The sequence below is a fragment of the Microchirus variegatus genome, assembly GCF_963457635.1.
Source record: "Microchirus variegatus genome assembly, chromosome: 3".
NCBI classification, from domain to species: domain Eukaryota; kingdom Metazoa; phylum Chordata; class Actinopteri; order Pleuronectiformes; family Soleidae; genus Microchirus; species Microchirus variegatus.
Genome location: NC_139804.1, coordinates 27825513 through 27848502, shown reverse-complemented (window position 1 = coordinate 27848502; position 22990 = coordinate 27825513). Strand labels below are relative to the sequence as shown.

General features: G+C 42.9%; 1 protein-coding gene across 1 annotated transcript in view; it reads left to right on the top strand.

Annotated features, from left to right (window-relative positions):
- Nucleotides 1-4053: 4053 nt before the first annotated feature.
- gucy1a2 (guanylate cyclase 1, soluble, alpha 2) overlaps nucleotides 4054-22990 on the top strand; it is a gene marked incomplete at both ends in the record, with an annotated part of 37106 nt that continues 18169 nt past the window's right edge. The window contains 4 exons of the mRNA XM_083886207.1: nucleotides 4054-4371; nucleotides 12065-12126; nucleotides 12680-12804; nucleotides 15200-16089. Coding sequence (XP_083742333.1) covers nucleotides 4054-4371; nucleotides 12065-12126; nucleotides 12680-12804; nucleotides 15200-16089 — 1395 coding nt within the window. The remainder of the gene's footprint in view (nucleotides 4372-12064; nucleotides 12127-12679; nucleotides 12805-15199; nucleotides 16090-22990) is intronic.

The window sequence follows — 22990 nt, the reverse complement described above, 5'->3', positions numbered from 1 at the left end:
ACATTCTCTTATATACTTCACAGACATGCTGCAGCAGCAGGGGATATCTATTTTTCACAAAGATAAAATTATACATTAATCAAGTACACGGTGACTATATTGCCCAGCAATTGTGTGTGTGTGCAGGAGTTGCGGCCACAGCGATGAATATACAACTGCTGAATTTTTCCTCATGAGTGTCTGCTTATCTCTTAGGCTCCCGTAGTTGACTCGCCGGTGTGTGTCACGGTACTCAACCACTTCGATTTATCTCGCTACATTCCACAAATACACATATTTCAGGTTTTGATGGCATCACCTCTGCTCAGTGTGGATGTGGTTTTGTGGAGTTTTTTGTTGTTGTCTATATATGGGTTTGTCCCTTTTTTCCAGCTTTTATTTTGTTTATTGGAAATCTCTGTATCCCTGTGCATGATCCAGCCTTTTAGACTGCTCATAAATATCAGGGCTGTACCTGAAATTACACTCTAAATCTGTCAGAAAAACATGCTAGTTATTTCCTCTCAGATGTCTTAAAACTTACTCTAGAATCTTCTTCATCTTGGCTGTACATGCAATAATACCTACCAACCTACCTAACCACCTACCCCTACCTATCTATATATCTACCTACCTGCCATAACTTTCTATATTTACCTACCTACCCCTATCTTACCGCCCCCTAAGGATCTTATCTACCCCTACCTATCTATATATCTATCTACCCCTACCTACCTACCTACCTACCTACCCCAACTATCTTACCTACCCCTACCTATCTATATATTTATATTGACCTACCTACCCCTAACTATCTTACCTACCCCTACCGATCTATAATCTACCTACCTACCCCAACTATCTCACCTACCCCTACCTATCTATATCTACCTGCCTGCCTACCTATCCCTAACTATCTTACTTACACCTACCTATCTATATATCTATATCTACCTACCTACCCACCCCTAACCATCTATATATCTATATTTCCCCCTAACAATCTTACTTACCCCTACCGATCTACCTACCTCTAACTATCTTAGCTATCCCTAACTACCTACCCCAACTATCTCACCTACCTACCTACCTACCTACCTCAACTATCTTACCTACACCTACCTATCTATATCTATCTACCTACCCACCCCTATCTTTATATCTATACCTACCCCTAACTATCTTACCTACCTCTACCGATCTATATATCTACCTACCTACCCCAACTATATCACATACCCCTACCTATTTATATATCCCTACCTACCTTCTTTTCTACCTACCTACTCCTAACTATCTTACCTACCCCTACCTATCTATATATCTATATCTACCTACCTACCTCTAACTATCTATATATCTTTACCTACCCACCTCTAACTATCTCACCTACCCCTACCTATCTAGATATCTGTACCTACATATCTATCTATAGATAAGTTGCCAGATGAGCAAAATCTCTAGCGTGCTGTTATGTAATTCACTGGTTTTCTATGTGTGTACGTCGGTGGGGAGTGACCAGTTTACAAAAAACGTACATGAACTACATATTTGAGTCCAAAAAGACTATAGCTAACTGTAAGTCAGACAGCTTCCCTCTGTGTAAAGGTCCCATCAGTTCATTTCATTTTACACCATATCACTAAGATGTTGTGTGATGCACCTGGGGATATACTTTACGATCTACTCTAATTTCCTGATAGCAGCCTGCCAGCTCCAGGCACTCCCTCAGCTGTTGGCCTTATCTTCTATCTGCTGCAACAGTATTCATTCCAATGTAGTGTTGGTTTTATTAAATGCCCACATTATTACTGATGGATAGCAGACAGATTGCTAAGCGCAAGCAGCCAGATAAGGGAATAAGAGATGGAGACTTCAATGTGTTTTAGTGTGTGTGTGTGTGTGTATGAATGTGTGTTAGCACAGGCTATGTGGGAGAGAAAGAGAGAGTGTGTGGGGTGTGTTTGAGTGAGCGAAGGAGGACAACTCTGGGCAGTGTACTGTATTGGGGTCAGGCTGCTCCACAAAGTCAAATGAATTAGTAGGCACCTCCAGGAAATTGCATGTGCATGTGTGCACGTTCCGCACTCTTTGAATGATGCATCTTGTCCCTTTGGGGGCTTTAATGAACAGACATGCTCTGCCAATTGAGGTCAAGGTCATATCTGTGATTACTAGTGCCAGACACCATGTAGCATCATCCTGCTCTGTGATGGGAGGCAACAAGCATGTACCACTGTTGTACTACTGCTGCTGCTGCCAGTTCCATTAGCTGCCTGTGATATTTGTCCTTGTAAACCAGTGTTGAACACACTTGGCACATTGCCGCAACTTTGGCTTATTTGCCATGACGGTGACTGTCAGATGTTGCCTGGTTCACAGTTATTAAAACATCTGTGAGGTTCCCTTTTTTCTTAGCATCTGCTTTTGCAGTTACTCATCAGATATGACTTTACTAATTCCAAGTTGAAATGGGCTACTAACCTATGTTTCCAAAACGATTTCCAGGTGTTTTTTATTTTTTGGGGGGGGGGGGGGGGGGGGGATAAAAAAATCAGAAATATCTGTGTTCTCAGATTAATTTACTCTGACACAGAAACACATATCTTGATTCAGACAATTCTGGGATAATCCCACGTTTGACCTTTTTATTTAGACCATGATTTTACATACATACCCTGTATTTGTGAAGATATACTCCATTTATTTTGTCATTTTGTCTCATATGGTATAATATTATTATTATAATATAATAATAAGTATGTACCAGTCGGATGCACACTTAGAGAAGCATTTACATTATATTTGCTGGAAGATCTATCTATCTATCTATCTATCTATCTATCTATCTATCTATCTATCTATCTATCTATCTATCTATCTATCTATCTATCTATCTATCTAACAAACATTTTCAATCGAGCAGCACAGCGCGCCGTTGCGCACATGTACGCGCGCGCTCGGCACACTTTTGCTCAGCTCCCATCACCGGTTGGCTCTGTGCGCTCTCTCTCTCTCTCTCTTTGCCTCTCTCTCTCTGCCTCTCTCGCTCATCCCGCGCTCTGATCTTTAGTCGAGTCGGAGCCACCTCTCTTCCCAGCATCACACTCAGGGCCACGACCACAAGGCGACCCAAATAGCCGAGGGCCAGCGGAGGAGGGGGACCACAGGTGTGTGTCTGATAAAGACAGAGATAGAGATATGGATGAAGGGTAAGACGGGAGTGGAGTTGACACACACACACACACACACACACACACACACACACACACACACACACATACTCTCTCTCACACACACAGAGGAGAAGCGCTGGTGTCGCAGAAGAAGACGTGGACGTGGAGAAAGGACACAGGAGGAGACGGAGACGCGCGCAGACGCATCCGCCTTTGATTTTTTGGGGGGATTTCTCTCGTGCAGAGGTGGGGTAACGGAGACGTGCGCCACGCCACGTCCCTCGGATGCTATAAAAAAAAAATTCACGCTCTGCGCGTGAGGAAACATGTGTCGGAATTACCGCGCGTGACCAGCAACATTTGATGCAGTTTTTTTGTTTTTCATTAAAAAGCATCCTCTGTGAGGGAAGGAAAGGAGCTGCAGCCTTGACTTGATTTTTTTTTTTGGAGGGGGGAAACAGGGTGACATCCCCTCTTCACCACCACCACCACCACCTCCTCCTCCTCCTCCTCTTCCCACCCTTACATAAATGTTTGCGTGTCGTTAGTGCTCTAGTTTTCGGTCGACCCCCCCACACGCACACTCACACGGAGACAGTCGCATTTCCTTTACGCGCACACCATCACAGGCACACCTGACCTGCACATCCTCTTTACGCGCCCGCACCTGCAAACAACATGCATACATAATTACACAGACGGCACTCACCCCCTCCTCACCCATCCAACCCTCTCACCCCCTCCTCCTCCTCCCCCCCCCACCCCAAATTCTGATGACTCCCCGGCGTAGAGGTGGACGTGGTACGAAACCGGCTGGAGCATCATCATCATCATCGTCCTCAACACTGCCACTGTCATCCTCACCAACCTCCTCCTCCTCCTCCTCACCACCATCACCATGTCCTCGTCGTCGCGCAAGATCTCCTCCGAGTCCTTCAGCAGCTCAGTGGGCTCCGACTGCGGGCTCGAAAGCCCCGGGGGAGACGGAGGGGACGGCGGTTTGGATCCGGCGGAGGAGAGCCGAGGATGCCCCTTCGCCGCCTTAACGTCTTCCCACAGAGCGGTGCTCTGGAACGGCCGCAGCCTCGCCGAGAGGTCGGTGTGCCCGGCGGGTGAGCAGCAGCAGCAGCAAGTACCTCACAAGAGGGTCACCAGGAGGAGACGAGTGAACCTGGACTCTCTGGGAGAGAGCCTGAAGCGACTGACCTCACCCACGGTAGGACCTTAACTCTTCCTATAATATAAAAACACTGATCAGCAGCAATGACATATGCTTTAATGTTATGACTACACACACACACATGCAGGTTTTGCATACACACACTAACCCCTTACCCTAACCTTAACCATCACAACTGAATCCCTAACCCTTAATCTAATTCTAACCCTAACCCCTAAAAGCAGCTCTCAATCCTCAAAAAAGCCCGTTAAAGTTGTGTGGACCAGCCAAAAATGTCCTCACAAGGTTACACACACACAACTCCCCCCCCCCCACACACACACCCAAACAAATGTAACTATTTCCTCAGGGATTAGGTTCCGCCTAGTTAGGACCAGGTGTTGGTCCCTATAAGGACTACTGGTCCTAACACAATCAGTGTTGACGCCAAAAAAGGTCATAAAGCGGTAACAGATAGAAGCATGTGCGCTCACACATGTATTAACTCAATGCATTCCCTCACCCTTTATCCTAATCTTAACTATCTTAACTATCACAGCTAAATGTCTTAAACCTACTTTGAACCTTAACCCTAAAACCAGGTCTGAACCCATAAAATTGTATTTAACATGTGGCAGAATGTGAAGATCTCTGCTCATCCCTCGTTTTTTCCCAAGTGCATCAGGAAACTATATGGTGGCCTAGGACTTAAACACTTACACAAACATATACTAGAATTACTGCTTATGCATTTATTAAGACATATTAATGGAGGTGTATTCAATGTCTGCCAAGAAAGCAGCCTACATATTAAACACTGGACCTTTAAGGTATTTTAAAGAACACATATTGTACATAAAATGGATATGTCTCATGAAAATGACTGGTTTACTAACTCAAAAAGAATATTTGGTGTGACATACCTAGCCACACAGAAATATATTTCGCACAAATCGTGATTTCTGTTGTTATTATGAGCCACAGTGTTTGTCCCTGTGTAAAAAAGTTAGTTTACAGAAATTACTTTAAATACAATTAGACTCCATGTGGTTGTTAAATAGTCTTTGTAGACAAGGAACAACTCAATATGTTGGAAATGAAAATGTTAGAAATGACTGAAACACAATGATGAAGTAATAGAAGAAGGGGAAGATATGCACAGAAATAGTAATAGAAACAGTAAAACAGTTATAATGTTATGGATGTTTGATGTAAGATGTAGGCTTCAAAAACTGCTCTAACCATCATGAATGACTGTCTCATACACAATATTGTCTTTGTCAGTGTCGCCAAATTGTGAAAATTATTAATTTCCTCATGCCCTTCACCATTAGAGCCTCTTAGATTTGTATTTTCCTCCAAATAATTATGTTCCTCATTAATCCAAAATCTGCTCCGACCACAACAAAAAGGTCTTTAAAAGAACACACTTGTCATTACTGTGGGGAAAAGTCTGGATTCAAACTATTCCATCGCAGTATGTCTATTTTTTTAATATCATGATAAGACTGTGTGCTGTGATGTGCTGGCTCCCAAAAAATGCTTCTTTCATCCTTCACCTCTAATAGCCTGAATCATCTGACAGATTATATAATAAATATGTTGCTGTGAGGAATAGAGCGATATAACCATGCCGTTGCCTTGTCTGTGTATATGATGTGAAGAGTGTAGCGGATGAACCCGTTACCGTGTTTGTGTTTCTCCCTTTCATCCATGTCTTAGTTGTGTTACAGGCTCTAATGCAATACAGCTGCTATTAGAACTGAGCACAATTTGTCATAGATGGTATAAGATACGGAAAAATTTGCTGTGTGGCATAGTTAGGTTTTGATAGCATCTCCTGTCATGTGGCTTCCGCCGCTACACTAAAATATACAGAGAAGCACAGACAGATGTTGAAGATGTAGAGAGATGCATACTGTAATCACATTAATGCAGATTCTAGTGGCATTAAGCTGAACAATTAATGTTGTAGAAGACATAAAGAAAGAAAAGTTGCACTTTCTAGTTAGAAAACCCAATATTATGTGACGTGTTGACAGACAGAGCAAATCTAACAACTATGTGACCAAGGCTAAATATGATATTTTAGTGATTTACTTTTGCTCACCAGTCACTCAGTAGGCTGTAGTCCAACTAAGGCCGCAATTTTTCACCAATCACTCAATAGGCCGTAGTCTGACTAAGGCCGTAGTCCGACTAAGGCCACAATTTTTCACCAATCACTCAATAGGCCGTAGTCTGACTAAGGCCGTAGTCCGACTAAGGCCGTAGTTTCTCACCAATCACTCAGTAGGCCATAGTCTGACTAAGGCCAAAGTCCAACTAAGGCAGTGGTCCAACTTTTGATTTACTTTTGCTCACCAATCACTCAGTAGGCTGTAGTCTGACTAAGGCCGTAATTTTTCACCAATCACTCAATAGGCCGTAGTCTGACTAAGGCCGTAGTCCGACTAAGGCCGTAGTTTCTCACCAATCACTCAGTAGGCCATAGTCTGACTAAGGCCATAGTCTGACCAAGGCTGTGGTCTGACTAATTCCATAGTTTCTCACCAATCACTCAGTAGGCCATAGTCTGACTAAGGCCATAGTTTCTCACCAATCACTCAGTAGCCCGTAGTCCGACTAAGGCCGTAGTCCGACTAAGACAGGCAGCCGGACAACTTGCTGTGTCACCATGTTAGTTTTGTCGGTCCAGAGATGGAGGTGTAATGTTTGTGTGGTGTGGATTCTCGGTGGTTCCGGCAGTAATATCATTGTGAGCCTTTCGATTCAGTGATACTTCCACATTGTTGAGATATCAAGAGGATAATCTTTTGTGGTACAGTTTGGTACAAAGTAGTGTCCATCAGTCTTTTTTACTACTCAAGCACACACTTGCAAAAGTAATCACATTGAACAGCTAAAAAAAAGATAAAGTTGTATATTGGAGACGAGGGCTTTGTTAAGTCAGCTGCAGTTGTTTGTTTACCTGTACGCACAATTACAGGCATCAGCTGGTCACAAATGGAGCCTTGAAAATACAGGTTTAAACATGTAAGAGTCATTATGTGCTTTGATCACAAGGCAATGGTAGATGTCCACCAGGGTAAATGTCTGTTAATAGTGGTGGTTCCATTAAAAAAAACAAAAACAATAATTGCTGCCATTAGTAGGAAGATACAGAAGCAAATTAGCCAAAGCACACACACACTCACACAGTGGCTGCGTGCTGTATCAGTGTCTTGTTGACTGCAGTGGACCGTGACAGAGAGAACAGTGCCTACTCTTTGTGTTGTCTTCACCCTGACCACACTGACCTAGAAGCAACAACATGCACACACGCACACGCACACGCACACGCACACGCACACACACACATTCACTTTCATTTCACTCCCTCTCTGAGCTACATGGAAGGTGCTCATTAGCTTAGTGACCCATGATACTGATCAGAAGGCTCTGAGTGTTGGGCACATAATGTGAAAGGTGTGATAGGAGCATGCTTTAAACATTTATAGCTGCATGCACGGTCGTTTGTGGAAATGTCTTCGTTGATCACATTAAGTCTAACCTTGGACAGTTGAACTTATAATATAAGGTCAATTTTTTTGGGAACGTTGTGCGGAGACCTCGGTGCAACCACAGGAGAATGTTTCAGTTGTTGGTTCCATCGATGTTTAGAGAAACGTTAGGCTTCTGCGTAACCCTGAGGGAACGTTCTCTAACACTTGCCATTGGAGTGTGCGGAGTTGTTGGAGTGTGCTGTGGAAGCCGTGAGTGGACATCTACTACGCAAGCTCCCGGTAGACCTTCTCTGTACGGGTGGCTCCGTCCAGCTCTCTCTGTATTTTGTCGTCTCCGAATAAACACAGGAAAGTCTGGACCTCGTTGTTGCACCATGGAATGTTCTTACGCAAAGTTGTCAATGTCAAAGTATTCGCTCATTTTTTGAAAAAATGGTGGATTTGATTCCTGCATCCTGTGTCGTATATGTCGCGCTCTTGACGCGCCCAGTGACGACCCTTCTGGCTAATCAGTGGCCGGCAGTTTTGACCAATCAGCGCATAGTACCTCCTCGGCTCGCTTGGAACCTCGCCAGGGCAGGTATTTAAAATAGTACCTGGTACCAGGTACTACACTAGTGGAAATGCTCAAGATAAACCGATGCTTAGACGAGGCGAGTAGAGCTGGTGGAAAGCGCGCCATAAGCGTTCTCCTGGGGACCCACTGATCTGCATGTTTTAGATGTTTCCCTGCTCCAACTCACCTGAAGAAGCCTGATAACGACCCATTTGGAGCAAGGAAACTCCCCAGGACTGGGATTAAATAAACCTGCTCTAAACACTTTAGTTTGATTCTAACTAACTAACAACGGCTAATGTTCAAATGTTCAAAACACATTTTGGGTTAGTAGGGTAGGGTAGGCCGTATGTTATGTCATTATGTCATTCCAAAAAATATTATTCTCTGTATTGTGTCTATCGTGCACAATGCATACCTGATTAACACCACCCCTTCGACAAGGTTAATTACATCGATACAATTTAAGTTTTGTTCCTGAGTGACAGTTGAAGAAAGCAGTCGGTTGTGCATTTAAAACAATTCTTCCTGCATTTTGCACACAAAAGGAAACACCAAAGTATTTCATATATTTATTATAGCAACTGTCATATTTCATTGCTAGACGTGAAATGACCAAAACCTCAGTTCAAACTGGCTGGTAGTTGATCAGTCTGCACACTTATTGCGAGCAATATCAAGTTAACACATGGTTTTACCGCAAGGTTAAAAGTTGCAAATCTGTCCTTTTACTTTTTGAGTTATGCTGCCCAGAGACGACCAGACTAAGATGGTGGAAAACTGCCTCCTGGCAGGTAGTAACAAGGCAACGATCACAAAAAGAAACACACTCAACAGAAAAGTTCAGCGGGCCTGCAAGAAGTCAGCAAATAGAGCAAAAAAAAAAAAAATGCTTTCACGTCTCATTTTCCAAGTCACTTCTTGCCTGAGCGCATGTGCTTCTGAGACTAGACGTGCTAGTCTCGTAGTTTGGCAGGAGATCATGGTAGTTTTGTGTCTCCGTCAGTCCTGTATACTGTATCCTGCACTCGGCTTAACGGCACAGTGCTATATATATATATATATATATATATATATATATATATATATATATATATATATATATATATATATATATATATTTGTACTTACATTATCACTTTGCCTGCTCTCTGACTGAGAGGCCTGATACGTCTCATGCTGAGGTTCATCTCTGTGGCGTCTCATCTGCTGTATGAGGTTCCATTTTCTGTAATAGCGGCGGCTGATTTCCAACTGTGCTGAAACATCAGTACCGACTGCTTTGGGCTCACAGACCACCACTGCTAACTGCATTGAAATTTGGAGCGGGCAATAAAAATAAAGGAAAGGAAGTGCTTGTACACTGTACTCTGTGTGTGTGTGTGTGTGTTTATAATGAAGGAAATTGTTCACACACCCATCTACAGTTAAATTCATCCTTATACGGAGAGAAATCAATGCCGAGTTACAGGAATTGTGTGAGCGATAGGGATAGACAGTCATTTAGATAAAGATGAAGATGTTGTTTAAACACATTATTCAGTTAAATCCATTCAATTCAAACAGGGCTCTGTTGCGTTTGCGTGTTTCTCATGGCTTATTCTTGATTGCTCTGCTACCAAATAACCAAATCCTACCGTCCAGGCACGACACCACTGTGTGACCGAGTGAGATTAATGTGTTCGATGGGGTATGAAGTTGTGTGTACAGTAAACATGCCAGCACAATTGTAACAATGGCGACTAATGATGATGTATGTGTGCGCCGTGTTCGCATGTGTTTGCATATATGCGTGCGGCCGATAACAGTTTGGGCCCTGCGTGTTTGGCCGTATTGTGTATTGTATTGTAAACTTGTGTGCGCACATTGATACGTGGCTGTCCCGTGGTAAATGAGTGTCTGGATCAAGGACAGGAATGTCTGGGAAAACACTGTTTACTGTGTTATCACGTGTGCACACACGCAAAAAATGCTGTTCACGTCTGATTGCATTTTTCTTGATTTTCTTGTCAATCTACAATCACAATTTGATTTGTGGTAAAGAAGTCAAGCTTCAGTAAAATGTACACTGCTTAAAATATGTTTTCAATGTTTTCCTAGGATTATTTTCATTATCAAACTAGAAAAGCACTTGGAGAGCCCAGACCTCACAAAATAGCGATAAAAATAGTGATAGCGTCTACGGATCACGCCCAAAATTTAATCACTTGTTCCTGGTCCCATTGCGGATATTTCATCCAAATCTGTCCGCCACTTTTTGAGTTATGTTGCTAACAGACAGACAGAAAAACAAACTCCGGCGAAAACATATAGCTACCTCCTTGTAGAGCTTAGATTGGGCAGAAAAAATCAAGCCCGACCCATTAACTGTAATTACGAGCCCGATCCCGATTTAAACCCGACATTTTTTTTAATACGTGAGCCTTAATGTATACGTACGTCCACATCCTCCCCACAGAGGGAGCTTGTTGTACCTGCTGCCACAGTCTAATCTACAACAATAACAGAGCCGCTGAGATCCGCTTCCATGAAACGCATATGTTGCTATTGACGATACGCTTCATGGTTTTTAAATGATGCGTTCATGGCCGCAGGTTTTTACACCTTCACACAATACAGCGTGCTATACCACGCGAACACGACGAGGGAGAAAAAACACAAATGCTTAATCAAGGATCGGGTCGGGCTCGGGCAGAGAATCTAAACTCCACCTCCTTGGTGGAGGTCAATAATCAGTCGCACTAGTGGCGAGCATGATTTCTCTCATAAATAGTGAGAATATGGTGCTCGTGCTCTGTATCTTGTGTCCATCTTTGTTGCTAGGCTGATGTGTGATTCACTGTAGCTTAAGCAGAAAATATCCAACACACACACACACACACAAACAGCTTGCTCCAGTATCTGTCCAGGATGGGCAGAGGCCTCAGAGTGACCTCTCCAGCTGGCACACCATGTTCTTGTACTGTCACTACTGTCCGGGCATTTGAGCCACATCACAGATAATCCCATTGGACCTGCCTTCACAAGCTTAGTCTGGTGCATCCAGTGTGCGGCCGCTAGTGCCAGTTCCAAGCCTGGATAAATGGGAAGGGGGTTGTTCAAGAAGGGAATGAGTCGTAAAAAAAAAAAAATCAAATATCACTCCAGTGTGGCTCTAGAGAGGGAGAAACCAAAAGAAGAGGTTATTATCATTGGTGTCGATTTATATTATCTCTGGTGTCAAGATATATATTTGGAGACCTAGGTAAGAAGGAATATAAAACAAAAAAAAAATTTGCACTATCAACAGGTGTCACTTTGAATTTTAGTTGACTTTTTCCACTACTCATGTACTCAATTTAACTCTCGCACCAAATGACCCAGTTACCCTCTGGAAAATAGTTAATTCAAACACTTTTAGTGGTATTTTAACACTGGCATAATTGTTTATGTATTCTATATATAAATTCAGTGTATGATATATGTTTGGCAATACAAGGGATACAAGGAAAAGCCCATCTATGTCCATCAACAATAATGGCTCTGTTCTATTTAAGTGTTCCGCCAAGAAAGGGAAATTCTGTTCACTGTATTCTAGAAAAATATTTCTGAACCATTATTGAACATTTATTTATAGGGGTAAACGTCTAGACTGAATACAAATGCACATTGGTCCATGGGTCTAACGTATGTCGACTTCTTCTTGCAGACACAGACCGTTCAACTGGCTCTACAGCGAACTCTGCAGTTCTACAGACACCAAGAGATCAGGTAACGCTGTCACTTGTCGTCTCTTTTAGTGGTTCTTCTTCTTCGTTCTTTTCCTCTCCTCTTTTATCATTCTCCGTGCTCAGCTGCTCCCTCTGTCACTTACTGTCTCGCTGGCGTCTTCTCTTGGCATCCCATCACTCATGACTGCACTCGCTCTGCGCCGCCTCTTTGTGTCCTCACTTCTCTGTCTGTCTGTCAGTCGGTCGGTCAGTCGGACAGACAGACGCCTTCGTGTCTCGTCTTCGCTTCCCTCTCACTGTCCTTCCCTGTCAAAACAGTAACACAAAACACAGAATGTTCTATCACATTTAAAAATGCAAAAAAAAAAGTTATATATTTTTTTTAAAATAAAAGTGAATAACCAGGGAAGTAATTATATGTGCTGAAATAAATAGGTGAAAGCATTACCCGCTCTTCCTTAATTACCATCGTTGGGACGCACTCAACCACATTTCCCGGCCTCTCTGTCGTCCAGCTGCTTTTGTGTCCGGCTGACATCTCATGACTAATCGTGGCTTATTCCCTGCATGTGTCTGCTTTGTGTCTCTGACAGGTGTCAGGAGGTCAGCAGTGAGGAGAGGCGACGGGAAAAGAAAGAGGAGAAGTGTCCGTTTCTCGAGAGCTCTGGTTCGGAGGAAGATGTCCTACAAATCCTGCAGTACATGGCCACCATACTGGGTGAGTGTGTCAAGTCAATCTATTATTTCTAAGAGTGTAGTGAAAACAAAACATTGTTCTTAACCTCATCCATAACCAGTTAGTGCCTTATCTTATCTAAGGGCGCTTTCACACCACTAGTTTGATTATTTGATCCGCACCAGGCAAACAGTTGTTATTATGTAACATATGAGTCCAGTGTGGTCCGCTTTCACACCAGCAAACAAACCAAAATTGGCCCGATTGACGTTTCATCAATGTGTATATATCTTCCGGTAGAAAAGCGCCAATTTTGACTCACTATGGAGCAACACGTTTGCACATTGCTACTTGCTCTGATCTTCGTTTATTACATTCTCTGTATTGGCCATTTTTGGCAAAATATCCAATTTGAGAATGAGTCGCGGCTGCGTCTGGAGAACAATCTGCTGATGCGCTGGAGTCGGCGAAGACGTAAAGCGCGTCATTTCAGGCAGAGGAGACGCGCTATTTTCATGAATGTGGTCGTGCTAACTATGAGACGAAGGTTGCTCCAAAGACCTACAAGGTAAGCTATGTCCATGGCATTTACTGCAGAATATGGTTTGGACCGCACCAGAGTCTGACATTTGGTGCGGAGGCAAGCAGACCGAGACCACCTCTTTTTGGCGGTCTCGGTCCGCTTGATTTGGTGCGGACCCAAGTGCGATCGACGCTTTCACACCAACGACAACAAAACGAATTAGAGTTTTTGGCTCAAATGGATCGTTTGGTGCGCACCGACTGCTGTTGGTGTGAAAGCGCCCTCAAATGTTCGATCTAAACTTAACCGGTTCCTCAGAAATGAGGTTCTCTCTCAAATGAAAGTCCACACACACACACACACAAATGTATGAGTGAATGAGTGAATGGCAAACCTGGAGTGTAAAGCAGTTTTGAGTGGTTATCAATACACAAATACAGACCATGTACCGTTTACTGTCTCTGTGACCCGACATGAAAAAGACATATACACACATATTGTCCTGGTGAGTCAGCTCAGCCTTGTCCTTCCTGTGTACCTCTGTATCTCCCTCTAAGATCTCTTCCTGCCTCCATCTATGTTACCTCCTTCCTTATCACCCTTTCTTTCTGTCATGCTGAACTACCACCACAGCAGTGTTGTTTACTACTCCTACTGTACGTACTCACTGCTGTATTTGTGAACTCCACTGTCCTTCAGTCATTCTCTCGGCTCAGCTTTCCACCGTACTATAATGCCTTTGCCTCCTTTTACCTTTACCGACAGATCACCTTTACGTCCTTTTGTAAATTCCATTTTCTCTCTCTGTCTCTGGTGACAAAATACTTTTGGCAAATTTTTTAGCAAATTTAAGTGAAGAGCACGTTTCCAGATTCTTGACACTGTACTTTGCTTTACACAGACTTTTAATCCGAGTTTGAGTTCATCTGAACACAGACTGTTAATTCATGCTACTCAACATGTGGTTACTTATATTATCTGGATTTTCTGGTCTTTTTTCTGTTTGTTTGATTTCTGGTTTTATTTATATTTATTAATATTTCTTATTTTGCTATAATCCGTTAATCCTATTTTTACATGTGAAATTATTATCTCATCAATATTCATTATTTGAGCAAACCTTTGACGTGTGATATTAAATCTTGGTAGGTTTTAATCAAACAACATGCAACAGTAATGGTTCAGTACAGGTTTCTGCATGTGGAAATAAAACTAAAGGCGCTTTCACACCTATAGTTCGATTGTTTTGGTCTGCACCAGTCAGAAAAATGTTACAATGTAGCAAACAGACGTGGGTACGGTTTGCTTTCACATCTACATTGCTCTAAACTAACCAAAATAGACTGAGAAGACCATCGGCACCGGAACCAGACTAACCCCCGATTTCCACCGGGCGCTTTCACAGCCGCGGAACGTAAGCACCACGGTCACCGCTGAATACGGCTAGCTCGCAAGGCACTCATGGCAGCGCTGCGCTGCTATAACACGCCCGGTGGGGATGGAAGCTGGGCAGAGGTGGGCGCAAAACCGACTCGCTTGGTAGATATCTGGGGTAATCATGTATCTCATCTGATGCCCAAAATGCATTAAACTAGACTGTTTCGTCCCAATTGGTTTGGTTGCTTTCACACCAGAGGAACCGGACCTAAGTAGAGCAGATAAGCGGTCTGAGACCATCCCTTCAGGCAGGTCTTGGACCGGTTGATTTGGTGTGCACCAAAGTACTGAGATTACATTCACACCTACGCAAACGGACCGAACCCAAGGGACCAAACACATTCGGTGCGCATCAAATGCTGTAGGTGTGAAAAGCACCCTAAAAGACAGTGAACCACGTTGTGACCAATGTACACCATTTATTTTGTTGTTCAGTTTATTGATGACATGACATGATACCCCCTCTCTCTCTCCTAGGAGTGCCATTCTGTGAGCTGCGGGAACATTTTGGAGAGGAGTTCTTTGGCCTCTGCTTTGAAGAAAACGAACGAGTGCTTCGAGCTGTGGGCGGAAACCTCCAGGACTTCTTCAATGGCTTTGATGCCATTTTAGAACACATTCGCACCTCCACCGGACGCCGTGCCTCGTCTGAGAGCCCCTCATTCCAGTGCAACGATCCCAACGAGGAGGAGATATGGAGGAGAAAATTGGACAAAGTTGGAGAGCGAGTAGAGAGAGGAAAGGTGTTGGTTCTTCATTGTTTCAACCCTGCTCCGGTCGTTGGGTTGGTCATGCCAGGATTGATCAGAGCTGTTGCCAGGCGGATCTATCATTCAGAGGTTGAGGTGGAGGAGGTGCCACCTCTAACTCCTTTGCTGCCCAGTGAAGACACAGGCCACACAGATGGTGATTCCACCGCCCCCACTCCAACTGCATCCCCCACTGCCTCACCCTCCTCATCCCCATCTCCTCCGTCTCCTTTTCCGACCTCTGTCCCCACAGTTTGCCTGTCCTTCCAAATCCACGAGACACGCGGCCCTTCCCTCTCCTCAGCTTCAGGGAGCACCAAACGTCCTCCTCTCTCACTGTCCACCAACCCCAGTGATCTGCGCATTGGCCTGGCCACATTTTGCCGTGCCTTTCCGTTCCATCTCGTCCTGGGACCGGGTATGGAGCTACTGCAGCTCGGAGAGGGACTGAGGAGACAGGCTCGCATTGAGACTCACCGGAGTCTCTCATTCAGAGACTGTTTTGAGATTGTCTCACCCAAGATGGATCCTTCATTCCAGGGCATCTTGCTGAGGCTTGCATCGCCATTTACCATTCGCACCAGGCCTGATACCACACAGACTGATACCAAGGAGAAGGTAAACCCATGACAGTGTTTAGAACATATTTTTCATATTTTAAACAATTGTTTGCGAATAATAGTTTGTAGAATGTTATGTCGGATCATCGGTACTTGATGGCGCACAGAACTTTCAAGACTCAAGCCACACTTACTTCCTCTCCTCTGCACAGCTGAACAATCATGGTATGATGCTGGTGTGAATGATAGATTGTTAAAGTGGTATGGAGCTGTATGTGAATTGGGATTGGTGGTGCCAATATCCGGCAGTTACTGAGAAGCTGATGTCACAAACGTGTGACGCGCTGGTGAATCTCGTCTGCGATTGGACGGTCGTTCTGTGGAAGTCCTGAGGGCCTAATGACAAGTATATGGGCACAAAGCTCTATTTCTCTGCTTTTTCTGGCATCCTTCCATCTGCTACCACTTTCTACCGGTTTTTACCCAATCTCAGCTGACAGGGCAAAAGGTGGGGTCACACCCTGAACAGATCGCTAGTCCATCGCAGGAATTTTCTATCACAAACGGTCTAGGAGTTACGGTCAAGAGAAGTATGCATGCCAAATCAATCCAGAGAAGGGGTAAGGGAAAAAAAACCAAAACATATTCTTTATACTCCATAACTCTGTCCAACTCCATGTTGCATCACACTCATAAGCTGTTGATGTGTTTGTGGGCGTGAGCCCTGCACTGGTTCCAATTTGCTGGAAACAATTGATCAGTTGGAGTTGTGTGCACCATATCCAGTTATTTACTGGATATATTGGATTGCATCTGCAGGCTGTCAGTGACAGAGCCAAACGTCCTTAATGCTGAACAGAACTGACAGAGAGGAAATTGATCAGTCCAGCTGCAGTGCTGGTGATGACTTCAGCCCCCACCAGGAACTGAGGAAACAGATGCTTGAGTGAACGCCACAACAGTCAGTCACTGATATTGACTATACTGACATGAAAGGCATTAAAGATTTCAATATTTATTGTTTGCAGCTGTCAAACATGGTAAAAATCACTGGATATCTTACAGATAAAAATGTAAAATTCAATACAAATACAAATCCTTCTATAGTTAATGGTCTACAATGACTGTATCGGACTGATATCGGTATTGGTAGATAGTCAAGTTTGTGATATCAGTAGCAGTAGATACTCGAGTTTGTGATATCCGTATCGGTATATACTCCAGTTTGTGATATCGGTATTGGTAGATACTTGAGTTTGTGATATCATCAGTAGATAAATGAGTTTGTGATATCAGTATTGGTTGATACTTGAGTTTGTGATATCGGTATCGGTAGACACTCAAGTTTGTGATATTGGTATTGTTAGGTACTTGAGTTTGTGATATCGGTATCGGTAGACACTCAAGTTTGTGATATTGGTATTGGTAGGTACTTGAGTTTTTGATATTATTAATGGTAGATACTTGAGTTTGTGATATCAGTAATGGTAGATACTCGAGTTTATGATATCGGTAACAGTAGATACTTAAGTTTGTGATATCGGTATCGGTCGATACTTCGGTTTGTGATATCGGTATCGGTAGATACTCGAGTTTGTGATATTGGTTTCGGTAGATACTCCAGTTCGAATATCGGTATTGGTAAATACTCGAGTTTGTGATATCGGTATCGGTAGACACTCAAGTTTGTGATATCGGTATTGGTAGATACTCGACTTTGTGATATCAGTATCGATATTGGACACAAAAAAGTGGTATGTCCGATCCCTACTACTACTTACGCTTTCTCTGTTTCAATTATTCTTACATTTTACGATAGTTGCATAAGTATGACGTGACATGCGGTGATAAGTTAAATGTAATCTCATGAAAACAAAACGGTGTAATAATGACAACTTAATAACTAAATGATGTTATGTCACATTGTATATCACTGCTGATTCAACAAAACAGGAGCATGTGTGGTAGTTGTTCGATGAAACAGGTTTTTTTTATTTAGATGTTACAGTACAGTACAGTACAGTCTGTGTTGTGGCTCTTCACAGTGGCTTCACAATCATCTGTTTCACTCGTTGGTCTCATGTACACTCCACTGAAAGTGTCACCAGTGATCAAATGCAACGATGCTCAATTTTAGCTGGAAGCTGCCTTTCAGGCACCACCCATTTGCAGCTCGAGATTTGCTTTGCACGTTGCGTTTGTGGAGAAGGGCAGGCGGACATTGTGTCCCTTTATATTTGCCCTATGTACAGTATCTTCTGTCACCTGGGCAGAGAAGCAGAAAATGGACACAGAGAAAGAGAAGGACAGGTTGACATTTTCACTGGAAAGGGCAACGAGAGATGGCGACAGGCCAAGGTAAAGAGGCCACACTTCCCTACTGCACACTGTGTGTGTGTGTGTGTGCGTGCGCGCTTGTATTTTTTGCCTCTTCAGGACTTTTTCTGGCATAAACACTGACCAGTAGTCCTCATGGAGACCAAAACCTGGTTCTGTGGAAGTGGTTAAGTTTAGGGCTAAGATTTGAATTGCTGTTAGGTTAAGGTTAGGGTTAGGCATTAACTGGTTTCGGTTAAGATGAGGGATAATACTTTGTTTAGGCTGTCCAAATGAATGGACGTCAAAGCAGTGTCCTTAAAAGGATAGCTGCATGAACACGTGTGCGCGTGTGTGTGTGTGTGTAGTGGATTTACAGTTTGACATCTTCCCAGTGTTTGTCCAGTTGCGTTCGAAACGTCCATAGACCTCCTGAAAAGGTCAAATTGCTTCTCAGTCGGTCTCTGTTTAGTGTGAATGCAGGGTCAACACATAGGGGAGTGGACACAGTGTCAAAGCTCTCCTCTAACTAGTGTCTTCTTCTTCTTCTTCTTCTTCTTCTTTAGTGTTTTACGGCAGTTGACACCCGTACCATTACGTTGTTACACTGTTCTTTACCCTCTTCTTCTTTGTTGACCAGTGTATTATGGCTGAACAATATGGTTCAAATATTTAATGGTGAATTTTCTTTGGTTTAATTTGCAATATTGTCAAGCTCCAGTTCAATATCGCTGGTTATAGATTTAAAATGTGATGGAAAATATAAGGATTACAATGTAAAGGATGAGAATTTAAATACATGGAAATAGACATAGAACAGTAACACAATTATTGAATGGCAGCTTTTGTGATTTGTTAATTGTTGTCCCTAAACTGTGTGTCATTTAGGGCTGAACGATTTCGAATAAATATCTAATTGAGATTATTTTGACTGACATTGCGACTGCGATATCAGAGGGAATGGTTATTTTTTACATAATTATTAAACATAAATATTCTGTAGAATATGATGTGTATGGGAGAAGGACAATATTTTGTCTAAAATGGTCATTTGACACACATTGTGGCTTTAAGAAATATTGCGCTGCATAAAATTGCAGCAGGCCGTGCTGTGATTTTGATGAATTGTTCAGGCCTAATGCCATTCATGAAGTTTCCTACTATATATGCTTTAAAAAAAATCCTAGTCTCTCTGCCTCAGTGAGACAGAAGTGTAGCATTTTAACCTACATTACACAAAAATCCATAAAAAAGTCGCTTCACCATGATATGCATCCATACTCATACTGTTGTTTGAACAAATACAGACAGATTAATAATCTCCACTTACCCGGTGTCATTATTATATGATTTTGAAGCCTGGACTAGTTTAGATATTAGCAAACACTTACTTTTTTCCGTTGTCAGTCATCATAGTAATACATGAGATATAACTGTAAATGGTGTTTAGCTGTAAACAAACAAACATACATGTTGTTGGATGCTTGTATTCTCTTGTATTCTTTGCAAAAGAAAAAGAGTAAATAAGACGGAGGACCCCTGAATAGCAACACCTGCCTCCACAGTGATGATGCTGTTGCTGTAAATATCCAAACATTCCCAGACTCTTTGGGCCAAAGAGTCATAATTGTGCTTAGGATGAATCAATGTGTTTTTTTAATGGTCCTGAACATCGAGAGTATGTCATAGTGAACAGCAATTGTTATATATTAGAGCAAAATGTTCAGTGACATGATGCTTTCTGGCATGTTTTACAGTATTTAAACATACACTCTTAGAAATAAGGGTTCCAAAAGGGTCCTTCTACAAGGGCTGAGGTTCTACCCTGGAACCATTTGCTTCTGAAAAACTTGCTTTTTCAAGGGTTCTTGGTAGCAATAATGGTTCCAGTAAGAACCATTTTGATCCAGGGAACCCTTTAAAACCCCTTTCCTGAATAAAGGGTTTTAAAAGGGTTCTTGGTGGAACCCTCCAAAAGGGTTGTCCTATGAGGAAAAGCCGAAGAACTTTATATGGTTCTACTTAGCACTTTTATTTCTAAGAGTGTATATCCTACTCTGTTCAATTATGCTTTTAGCAGGTATGGTAGAAAAGGAAAACGAGGAACAGGATGCTCAAATCTGCTTCGTCATAATTGATTTCAAACAAATGCTCCCGTGTTGTACTAGCAAAGCTTTCTGAATGAGGTTCCTCGTGCGTGTCCACGTGTGCACCTGCGCATTGTACAGTACAAAGAGAGTCTTGACATTAGCACCACCTTTGATCTGTTTCTAGATAAATCAAGTGCAGTGATGGTTTGTTTGTTCGGTGGAGAGGGCTTTGAAAATCACTGCCCTGCTCTGCCTCTGTCTACTCCAGAGAGGAGGAAACAGGCACATTAAGAAGAAATGTGCATCACAGTATAAGTTTAAGTATAGCAGTAAGTATAAGATTGTTGAAAGTAGGACAAAGGGAAGATAATCATGATAATACTTGGATGTAGAGATAGATGAAGCAGCAACGTTCTGCTGCACTGACAGTATTGATAAATGAACAATGATGAGTGTGAAATGTCCTAAAAGTGACCTTTTATGAGCTGTATTTTATGTGGCTAAAAGTCTACCTCATTATTAGATGGTGATGCAGTCACAGAAATGAGAGGTTTGAAGTGTGGACCATCTGTTATCAGCAGTAATTACTTTATTATTATGCCGTTTCCCAATTCCTGCTTTTCTGTCCTAAACCATTGGCCCTAATTGATCACTTTCTAATCACCTAACTTAGATCTGAACTTGGTCCTCATACAGACCAACACTATGCACTTTATTTTTTACATCACATTTATTGATAGGACTGTAGATGATCAACAGAATGAAGTATTGATTGGGTCTGAAAACTAAGCATGAGCACAGCACGGTGACCTTTAAATTCTCTTTGCTGGAAACAGCCCAGTGAAAAAACCATGAAGTAGGTGCTGCTGCAGTCCTTACAGTCACTTGGTGCTTTGTCCATTTTGCACCTGTGGCCAACATTGTTCCATTACTGTACTGTACTGCTGAGACTGGTCCGTGCACGTCGTCACATTTAAGCAGGAAAAGGTTTGTTTTGCTTTATGTGCGACACAGTCAGACTGACTTTTAATTATCTCTGTATAATTATCTAAATTATATGTTAATCCAATTTCCACCAAGAGGCACAGTTTGGCATGAGTTTGAGACAATTGTTTGTGTTTTGAGTGTCAAAACAAAAGTTGTAAAAGGATTCTTAATTACTGGGTCTGTACCATTCCATTTTTTAGGGGCCCTTTTTTGAAAGCAAGAAAAGACAGATGCCGTGACATGGTATGAAAATAGTCATAATATACAAAGAGATATCCTGTTTCATGTCATGATATCTGTATAATATCAATGTATTATATGTACTGTACCTAAAGCGGGGATTAGGCATGTACAGGATGCAGCTAGACACACTTTGTGAAGTGTAGTGAAAATGTAGTGGCTGTGGCTTAGTTGTAGTTGGCTGTTTCCAGCATAAACCAACTCCGCCACAACCACCCTGTCACAACCCTGCCACTCAGAACCTCTCCTTACCCAAGGCTCCTACATGGCCTCCACGTGGCCAACCTGGTAACTTGGGACTGACGACCCAAGGCGAACTATGCAGGGATCCCAGAGGTGCAGTAGGCACGACTAGGGATGGGACTTTTTTGTCGACAAATCGACCGACAATCGACACGCGCGCACCTTGACAAAAAAATGAAAAGTAAAAAAAGTCGAAGTGTCTCAAACACGTAAATTTCACAACCATGGAGGTTAAAGAAGCTGTGCACGAAAAGGTGATCCTGCTGTCCAGGCTCTCGACGCTCTCAGATGATCGTGCGCTCGTCACCGGCTCGTTCTCTCGAGAGGCTGTGCACCTCCAAGCGTGTGTGTGTGTGTGTGTGTGCGTGCAGTGTGAACGAGGTTGCGCTTAAGTTTAAGGGACATAACGTAAGCGCTACACAAATGAAGACGGCATCTCACCCAGTCAAGATCACTGTACTTCACTCTGGTGGACACCTAACAAGCGCAGGTTCAAAACTGAGAGTCTGCTCTTTTTCCTCTTTTTTGCACCTCATTTTTATTATCGCTGTTCTGATGGTCAATAATGGACATTACAGCCATGTTTGTGAGCCTAAAATGAAGTAGTACACTGTAGAATAATTTCCACCCCCGCATTACTGCTGCTGCTGCTGTAAAAAAAAAAAAAAAAAAAGAAAGAAAAAAAGTCTACAAAAAATTTGACACGTGGACCTCGACAATCGACTCTTAAAATATGTGAAATTCCCATCCCTATGCACGACCCACCTCTGCTAGCCACCAACGCTCATCCCAGCTATGGGTTAAATAGTCGAGGTGGATCACCACCTCGAGGGCGTACAAGAGGGCGCCCGAGGAGTTACACAGTAGCGGCCAGTGATCAGAAGCAGGGAGTCCTGGGACCGGTGTGACTTGTCATCTCTGGTCGAAGACAGGGATGATGAAGGCGAAGGGCAGGGTTAGGACGACAGCATACTGGCAATCCTACAACGGCCACTGGACTACGAGAAGGAAAACTCGTATGACAAACCATGCTGCAGGAGTTGCGCCCGCAGACATTACTATAATCGGGAAACCACAATGACA